Genomic DNA, 10,000 nt, shown 5'->3' on the forward strand with positions numbered 1-10,000 from the left:
TTCCATGAAAAATGTTTTTCTAGAATTAGTATATTACAGGCCTTCTAACTGTAGTAACTTTTTCCTGAAGTGAAAAGAACTTGAAAACGATTTTGTAATATGATTTTCACACGGACTTTCATTCAAATACTCAATATAATTTTGAAAAGTTGATATTCCCATTTCACTCGAGGCGTCTGCTGTGTTTCCGGTGTGGCGCTTTATGTGGTTGTGGGAATGAGAGCAGCCGACACAACCGACGACAGAGAGCCAGGGTCAGTCTCGCCTTCTTCATTAACATTTCTACCGCGTACAGACCAATTTATCGTTCATATTTTGTCTTTGGATAGTTAGCGGACACATTGTTACATCTTTCTTCACCTACTGCCCGACAATGACAAGGAAAGGAGAATTTTACGCTGGATCAAGATTGCTTGAACATCTGGTCCCAGTTATTGGTCTTCCACTGGATCAGGTGAGAAAGAAAGCATTAACACGTACTTAAGATCTTTTTTTGCTTATTTTCTCATTTCCAGCACATTCGGACAAGTAATAACATTCATTTGCTAAACATTACTCTGGAGTGACAATGATGTGCTACTTGTTTTATGAATAACATTTTCCCCCAGTAAATGAGGATTGGGTGATTCATTAGCACCGCAAATCGATCGGCGTGCAGCAGCAAGCATGAGAAAATTGGAAGTGATCGAAGGGTCGGCGGAATACCAGACGTAGAGGTCAGGGAAGATTTCCACTGATGCTGGATTAATGAAGTATTCTTATGGACAGACACAATTGAAAGTATTCTCTCATTTTACGTGTGTGTGTGTGTGTGTGTAGGCGCGCGCGCGCGCGCGTGTGTGTATGTGTGTTCTCACAGGTAAGATTAAGATTAGCGGGGAAGATAAAAGGACAGGAATTAACAATATGAAAAATGTAGCCCAGCAGTCATTGATGTACTAGTAGTATTTTATTTTATTTTATTTTATTCTATTTTATTTTATTTATCTATTTCTTTTTTAGGAGCGCCTACTCCCCTCTCCCCTGCACACACCCACCAGAATAGACTCTCTCCAAGCCATCAGAAGTCAGTGAAAGAACTACTTTACAAATAAATATTTTCCTTTTTGTCTCAACCCATTACCCATAATCCCATTGGACTATTTTTATCTTTGTGAAAGGATGAGGATGTGGTCAAAAGAAGAATGTGTTCAGAAAGCAAAACATGCTTTTATTGTCTCCCATGCTGGTAAGGTCTGTTCTGTCCTTAGAAATCATACTAAATTGCTAATTCAGAAAACTAAAGCTTGTAAAAGCAGCATTGAACACTGCAAAGTTGTTTTATCAGTGAATGAAAGGTTCATAAACACTTTGTGAATTAGTGTTCAATCAAATGTTACTGTTATTGTCACAGAGTAATTAAGTGCAGCAATGGACATTTATTCTCACAAGAAATAGATTTATCCAAATCTTTAAGTTTGGGTAATTGTCAGCATTTTTCATACAAATTAAACCCAGCAGATAAGAATTATTTTGTAAATATGACTACTTACTGTGTGAATGTTACTAAACCCTTAAATGCCCCAGGACAGAAATTTCTGACCCTTCCCAGTGTGCAAAAGAGTGCCCCAGGATGGACATTTCTGACCCTTTCTGGTGTGCAAAAGAGTGCCCCAGGATGGACATTTCTGACCCTTTCTGGTGTGCAAAAGAGTGCCCCAGGATGGACATTTCTGACCCTTTCTGGTGTGCAAAAGAGTGCCCCAGGATGGACATTTCTGACCCTTTTTTGGTGTGCAAAAGAGTGCCCCAGGATGGACATTTCTGACCCTTTCTGGTGTGCAAAAGAGTGCCCCAGGATGGACATTTCTGACCCTTTTTTGGTGTGCAAAAGAGTGCCCCAGGATGGACATTTCTGACCCTTTTTTGGTGTGCAAAAGAGTGCCCCAGGACGGAAATTTCTCACCCTTTTTGGTGTGCAAAAGAGTGCCCCAGGATGGACATTTCTGACCCTTTCTGGTGTGCAAAAGAGTGCCCCAGGATGGACATTTCTGACCCTTTTTTGGTGTGCAAAAGAGTGCCCCAGGATGGACATTTCTGACCCTTCCCAGTGTGCAAAAGAGTGCCCCAGGACAGAAATTTCTGACCCTTTTTGGTGTGCAAAAGAGTGCCCCAGGATGGACATTTCTGACTCTTTTTGGTGTGCAAAAGAGTGCCCCAGGATGGACATTTCTGACCCTTTCTGGTGTGCAAAAGAGTGCCCCAGGATGGACATTTCTGACCCTTTTTTGGTGTGCAAAAGAGTGCCCCAGGATGGACATTTCTGACCCTTTCTGGTGTGCAAAAGAGTGCCCCAGGATGGACATTTCTGACCCTTTCTGGTGTGGAAAAAAGTGCCCCAGGATGGACATTTCTGACCCTTTTTGGTGTGCAAAAGAGTGCCCCAGGATGGACATTTCTGACCCTTTCTGGTGTGCAAAAGAGTGCCCCAGGATGGACATTTCTGACCCTTTCTGGTGTGGAAAAAAGTGCCCCAGGATGGACATTTCTGACCCTTTTTGGTGTGCAAAAGAGTGCCCCAGGATGGACATTTCTGACCCTTTCTGGTGTGCAAAAGAGTGCCCCAGGATGGACATTTCTGACCCTTTTTTGGTGTGCAAAAGAGTGCCCCAGGATGGACATTTCTGACCCTTTCTGGTGTGCAAAAGAGTGCCCCAGGATGGACATTTCTGACCCTTTCTGGTGTGGAAAAAAGTGCCCCAGGATGGACATTTCTGACCCTTTTTGGTGTGCAAAAGAGTGCCCCAGGATGGACATTTCTGACCCTTTCTGGTGTGCAAAAGAGTGCCCCAGGATGGACATTTCTGACCCTTTCTGGTGTGGAAAAAAGTGCCCCAGGATGGACATTTCTGACCCTTTTTGGTGTGCAAAAGAGTGCCCCAGGATGGACATTTCTGACCCTTTCTGGTGTGCAAAAGAGTGCCCCAGGATGGACATTTCTGACCCTTTCTGGTGTGGAAAAAAGTGCCCCAGGATGGACATTTCTGACCCTTTTTGGTGTGCAAAAGAGTGCCCCAGGATGGACATTTCTGACCCTTTCTGGTGTGCAAAAGAGTGCCCCAGGATGGACATTTCTGACCCATTTTGGTGTGCAAAAGAGTGCCCCAGGATGGACATTTCTGACCCTTTCTGGTGTGCAAAAGAGTGCCCCAGGACAGAAATTTCTGACCCTTTCTGGTGTGGAAAAAAGTGCCCCAGGATGGACATTTCTGACCCTTTTTGGTGTGCAAAAGAGTGCCCCAGGACAGAAATTTCTGACCCTTTCTGGTGTGGAAAAAAGTGCCCCGGGATGGAAATTTCTGACCCTTTCTGGTGTGGAGAAAAGTGCCCAAGGATGGAAATTTCCATTTGTGTCATTGTAGGATTTTTCCTATTGCAGAATAATTCATTGATTCAATTCATGAGCAGTTTTCATTAAAAAAAAAAAAGATTGTATTTTATTTTCCTTTCAGAAAAGTATTGGTTATAGTATCATATGTACTTTCTTTGACTAGTTTGCAAGCTACAATCTTTTTTTTTTCTTAGTCTTACCCCTCCCAGACCAAAACATCCCATGGCAAATCATTGTCACTAAACATAAAATAGGCTTGGCACTGAAAGGGTTAATGATGAAACCAACAGCATTGTGAAGATGGTGTGAGAAGGGGATTTCATACAGTTTGTTACTAAGCAGAGTTTCACAAAAGAATTGGGAACAAGATGTAAAGCACTAATCATTATGGCAATCACAGTCAGTATATTCCAGTTACATGTTCGGTGATTACAACCAGTTAGAATTTTCCTCTAGATTCTGTGTCTTGTCAGCACTCCTTCACTCTTTTGAAAGGCAAGGTTCCACAGCGCCATGCCAGACACCTCTGTTTGTCATTGAAGGAAACAATAGAATCAGAAATTCAGATCATTGTTTTTTGTCCAGTGCATTTTGACACTTTGACCTAACACTTTTTAAAAATCTCTCTCTCTCTCTCTCTCTCTGGAAATACATCTATACATAAGCCTACCCCCAAATCCACCTCTTTGTTAATAATTTTGATAAATATTTGAAGGTGTTGACCAGCGTGTGACTGAAAGCATGTGTGGTCAGTGAGAACAGTCGTGTGGTCATTGAGAACAATCATGTGTGGTCTGTGAGAACAATCATGCGTGGTCAGTGAGAACAATTAGAACAATCATGTGTGGTCAGTCATGTGTGGTCAGTGAGAACAATCATGTGTGGTCAGTGAGAGCAATCATGTGTGGTCAGTGAGGACAATCACGTGTGGTCAGTGAGGACAATCATGTGTGGTCAGTGAGAACAATCGTGTGGTCAGTGAGAACAATCATGCGTGGTCAGTGAGAACAATCATGTGTGGTCAGTGAGAACAATCGTGTGGTCAGTGAGAACAATGGATGTCAGCAGCATGAAGCAGCATTCATGTGTCTGACAACAAGCATGATCTGCACAGAGACTGAATAGAGTGTGATATGCAGAACAGTTGATGCATGTATTGCCACAATAATGAGTCTGCCAAGTAAAATGTCTGACAACAAGCATGATCTGCACAGAGACTGAATAGAGTGTGATATGCAGAACAGTTGATGCATGTATTGCCACAATAATGAGTCTGCCAAGTAAAATGTCTGACAACAAGCATGATCTGCACAGAGACTGAATAGAGTGTGATATGCAGAACAGTTGATGCATGTATTGCCACAATAATGAGTCTGCCAAGTAAAATGTCTGACAACAAGCATGATCTGCACAGAGACTGAATAGAGTGTGATATGCAGAACAGTTGATGCATGTATTGCCACAATAATGAGCCTGCCAAGTATTGCATAGTCATCAGAATGCAGTGTGTGTTCCTTTTAGGACTTTTGGTGCAGTCCATTGATCCCTGAGAAGTTGTACAATGGAGATCTGATACCCCAGGGATGAGCCCTCTCTATACAGCACCCCCTGGCATTTTTTGTTTATGTTTTTGTTGTAATAGACATTGATTGTGTCAAGTGGGTTTTCACTTTTAGATCTGTCTCAGTGTCTGTTAATGATCGTGACATGAGACCTCTGTGCAGATTATTTTCAAATTTTGATACCAGGCAAAGAGTGAAAAACAGGATAACTAAAGCTTGTGATGTGCATGGAGAGAGGGGTGCACCATAAAATTATCTAACTACAATTATTATTATTAGTAGTGTGTGTGTGTGTGTGTGTGTGAGAGAGAGAGAGAGAGTGTGTATGTGTTATTTCTCCTCAAATCCCAGCAGGATACTCAAAAAGGAATATTCAGTGTCCCTTCTTAAAACGTTTGTGAATACATGTAGAAAATTGAATTGAGCATAATTTATGTGTAAAACTTAAGTTGAACATGAACATTGGACTTCATTAACTTTCATTCAAAGAAACAAAATTTGATTGTGCAGATACTTTTCTGATAAATTCTATTCTGTCATTTAAAAAAATAAAAAGATTTGCTGGTCAAGAAAATAAATTTCATCTTCCAGCATATCACAATCCTTGCATGTTGTTTTTTTTCTTGGCCGGCATGTTGTGCCTTCCTTTTCTGTAGATCAGTATAACTCATGAGCACTGTGTCTGACATCACTCCTTTCTTGATCTGTAAACTGGCTCAGTCGGTAATTAATCTGTTTTATTGTGTGTATGTGAGAGTGTATGTGTGTGAGTGAGTGTGTACATGTGAGCGTGTGTGCGCACATGTTTGTGTGTGTGAATGTGTGTGTGTGTGTGTGTGGTGTGTATCGATACATCAATCTCTGATGTGTGTGTGTGTGTATCCATACATGTATCCATATATATTATATGATGTGTGTGTGTATGCTTGGGTATGTTTGCGTGTGTATTGTGTGCGTGTGTATTGTGTGATTGTGTGTATGTGTGTTGTACAGCTGAACTTCCTGGTGTGTCAACTTGTGGGTCTACTGCTGGCTGTTCCCTTTCGTTCGGTCATGGCTCCCACCACCACGCCCCCTGCCGCCAGACTGATTTTTGAGCTTGTTGCCGGAATCGCTTTATCCATCTTCTGTTTCGGACAGTAAGTCTTGTCAGAGCTGTTCTTGTCAGAGTTGGCATGATCTGGTGGGAATAGGGAGAGGCTGACTGGAGAATGGAGTATATATATATATATATATATATATATATATATATATATATATATATATATATATATATATATCTAAATGTTTTGTGTTACAAGTGCATGTGTATGCATTGTCCCACGTTTATCATCACATCATCATGATTTCTTTTTTTAAACTGCCGTTTGTAGGCCGGCACCATCATTTCAATTTAAATTCTTTTATTTCCTTATTCCCATGTCATTGTTCCTGATTATTTTTCTACTTGTGATGTGTGAATTTCAGTGTGTGTACGCACATATATGCATGCACCCAAGCATTCAATTTCATTGAATTATATTTAATATTGTGTGATATGTGAGCCTGTTTTTGATTGGATGTTGTTGCAAGATATTGAATAACAGTGTTTTACTGACAGTTTCTCTGTCTGTAAGGACTGATTTAAGAATTCAAAAGTAGGGGGTTGGTAGGTAGACAGTCTGTCCTGGTGATAGATAACAAAAGTAAGGGGGTGGTAGGTAGGTAGGTAGACAGTCTGTCCTGGTGATAGATAACAAAAGTAAGGGGTTGGTAGGTAGGTAGGTAGACAGTCTGTCCTGGTGATAGATAACAAAAGTAAGGGGGTGGTAGGTAGGTAGGTAGACAGTCTGTCCTGGTGATAGATAACAAAAGTAAGGGGTTGGTAGGTAGGTAGGTAGTCTGTCCTGGTGATAGATAACAAAAGTAAGGGGGTGGTAGGTAGGTAGGTAGGTAGGTAGGCAGTCTGTCCTGGTGATAGATAACAAAAGTAAGGGGGTGGTAGGTAGGTAGGTAGGCAGTCTGTCCTGGTGATAGATAACAAAAGTAAGGGGGTGGTAGGTAGGTAGGTAGGCAGTCTGTCCTGGTGATAGATAACAAAAGTAATGGGTTGGTAGGTAGGTAGGTAGGTAGTCTGTCCTGGTGATAGATAACAAAAGTAATGGGTTGGTAGGTAGGTAGGTAGGTAGTCTGTCCTGGTGATAGATAACAAAAGTAAGGGGGTGGTAGGTAGGTAGGTAGTCTGTCCTGGTGATAGATAACAAAAGTAAGGGGTTGGTAGGTAGGTAGGCAGTCTGTCCTGGTGATAGATAACAAAAGTAAGGGGTTGGTAGGTAGGTAGGTAGTCTGTCCTGGTGATAGATAACAAAAGTAAGGGGTTGGTAGGTAGGTAGGCAGTCTGTCCTGGTGATATATAACAAAAGTAAGGGGGTGGTAGGTAGGTAGGTAGGTAGTCTGTCCTTGTTATAGATAACAAAAGTAAGGGGGTGGTAGGTAGGCAGTCTGTCCTGGTGATAGATAACAAAAGTAAGGGGGTGGTAGGTAGGTAGGTAGGTAGGTAGTCTGTCCTGGTGATAGATAACAAAAGTAAGGGGTTGGTAGGTAGGTAGGTAGGCAGGCAGTCTGTCCTGGTGATAGATAACAAAAGTAAGGGGGTGGTAGGTAGGTAGGTAGTCTGTCCTGGTTATAGATAACAAAAGGAAGGGGGTGGTAGGTAGGTAGGTAGGTAGTCTGTCCTGGTGATAGATAACAAAAGTAAGGGGGTGGTAGGTAGGTAGGTAGGTAGGTAGTCTGTCCTGGTGATAGATAACAAAAGTAAGGGGGTGGTAGGTAGGTAGGTAGTCTGTCCTGGTTATAGATAACAAAAGTAAGGGGGTGGTAGGTAGGTAGGTAGTCTGTCCTGGTGAAAGATAACAAAAGTAAGGGGTTGGTAGGTAGGTAGGTAGTCTGTCATGGGAAGCTTCACCTTTCCCACTGATTCAGTGTGCTGTGTGCAAACTGGACTGTTGTAAACAAAGTGACTCTATGTATAGTCACCTTTGTTGTGTGTGTGTGTGTATGTGTGTGTGTGTGTGTGTGTGTGTGGGCATGTGTGTGCATATGTGTGTGTGTGTGTGTTTGTGTGAGACATTTAGCACTGACACTTTCTGAGCCACTGCAACATAGTAAAGAAGCCAAATTTGGCAGGATCAGTGTTGACAAGACCTTTTCAGCCGTCATTTCTCAAAGTGGATGCAGTTCAGAATCCAAGGTGTTGGGGATACCATGGAATAGTGTCATCTCAGAATCCAAGGTGTTGGAGATACCATGGAATAGTGCAGTCTCAGAATCCAAGGTGTTGGGGATACCATGGAATAGCGCAGTCTCAGAACCCAAGGTGTTGGGGATACCATGGAATAGTGTCATCTCAGAATCCAAGGTGTTGGAGATACCATGGAATAGTGCAGTCTCAGAATCCAAGGTGTTGGGGATACCATGGAATAGTGTCATCTCAGAATCCAGGGTGTTGGGGATACCATGGAATAGTGTCATCTCAGAATCCAAGGTGTTGGGGATACCATGGAATAGTGCAGTCTCAGAATCCAAGGTGTTGGAGATACCATGGAATAGTGCAGTCTCAGAATCCAAGGTGTTGGGGATACCATGGAATAGTGTCATCTCAGAATCCAGGGTGTTGGGGATACCATGGAATAGTGTCATCTCAGAATCCAAGGTGTTGGGGATACCATGGAATAGTGTAGTCTCAGAATCCAAGGTGTTGGGGATACCATGGAATAGCGTCATCTCAGAATCCAAGGTGTTGGGGATACCATGGAATAGCGTCATCTCAGAACCCAAGGTGTTGGGGATACCATGGAATAGTGTCATCTCAGAATCCAGGGTGTTGGGGATACCATGGAATAGTGTCATCTCAGAATCTAAGGTGTTGGGGATCCATGGAATAGTGCAGTCTCAGAATCCAAGGTGTTGGGGATACCATGGAATAGTGCAGTCTCAGAATCCAAGGTGTTGGGGATACCATGGAATAGCGTCATCTCAGAATCTAAGGTGTTGGGGATACCATGGAATAGAGGAGTAAGCTAGGTGAGGTGGGGGAACCTTGTCTTGCATCTGATCTTCATTCAGCTTGGTATAGTGATTGCTCAGGTTGAATAAACATTATGATTATGAAATTGAATTCAAAATTAGGTGTGAAGGTTACAACACAGCAGCTGATATTTTGGGTGTATTGCATCCAGTCCAATTCAAATATTCAACAATGATTAATTGATCATGGTGAAAGAAAAAAACCTGTTGAAAAGTCAAGTTTAGTAAAGTTATTTGAAATATGACTTTCCATCTAACTATATCATTTATGTCAACAGCTGTGATTGTATTTTTGACTCACTTGTGTAAACAAAGTGAGTCTATGTTTTAATCCGGTGTTCGGTTGTCTGTGTGTGTGTGTGTGTCTGTGCCTGTGTGTGTGTGTCCGTGGTAAACTTTAACATTGACATTTTCTCTGCAAATACTTTGTCAGTTGACACCAAATTAGGCATAAAAATAGGAAAAATTCAGTTCTTGCCATTCATCTTGTTTAAAACAATATTGCATCTCTGGGATGGACACACACACAAAAAAAAAGAAAGAAAAAAAGATGAAGCCTAATTATATGCAAACTGCATTTACTGTTATATTTATATTTTTTGTATTCTCTAAACTTGGCACTTTGATCTGATATTCTGACCCAACAACAAAAGCAGTCATTATTATCATTTTTTGTTCAAACAGGAACTTCTTTTGCTAAGCATGGAAGTTTTATTTATTTTGCAAACGTTTTGGTGCAGATAGTAAAAAAGGGAAATTAATGCTAGGGGATTTAATTTGCTTTAAACTGATCTTTCTCATCTTAAACATTACATTTTGAAATTATACTCAATACATAAAAAGCTTGGAATTTCTTTTTTAAGTGTATCACAAGTGAGTCTTGAAGGTCTTGCCTCTCTTGTTAGATTTGTTTTAAATACTACTACATGCAGGCCTTGATGGACATTGAGGGTGGGTAAGGGGGTAAGGGAGAAAAAGAGTACTTTTGTGTGTCTGTGTGTGT

The 10,000-nt window shown here is 41.5% G+C and overlaps 1 protein-coding gene across 1 annotated transcript in view; it reads left to right on the plus strand.

The window, feature by feature from the left end:
- Window positions 1-94: 94 nt before the first annotated feature.
- Window positions 95-10,000, plus strand: part of LOC143290983 (lysophospholipid acyltransferase 6-like) — a 46,449-nt gene continuing 36,543 nt past the window's right edge. The window contains exons 1-2 of the mRNA XM_076600569.1: window positions 95-454; window positions 5,926-6,071. Of these exons, the coding sequence (XP_076456684.1) occupies window positions 374-454; window positions 5,926-6,071 (227 nt within the window). The 5' untranslated portion in view covers window positions 95-373. The remainder of the gene's footprint in view (window positions 455-5,925; window positions 6,072-10,000) is intronic.

This window comes from Babylonia areolata, chromosome 16 (assembly GCF_041734735.1).
Source record: "Babylonia areolata isolate BAREFJ2019XMU chromosome 16, ASM4173473v1, whole genome shotgun sequence".
NCBI lineage: Eukaryota > Metazoa > Mollusca > Gastropoda > Neogastropoda > Buccinidae > Babylonia > Babylonia areolata.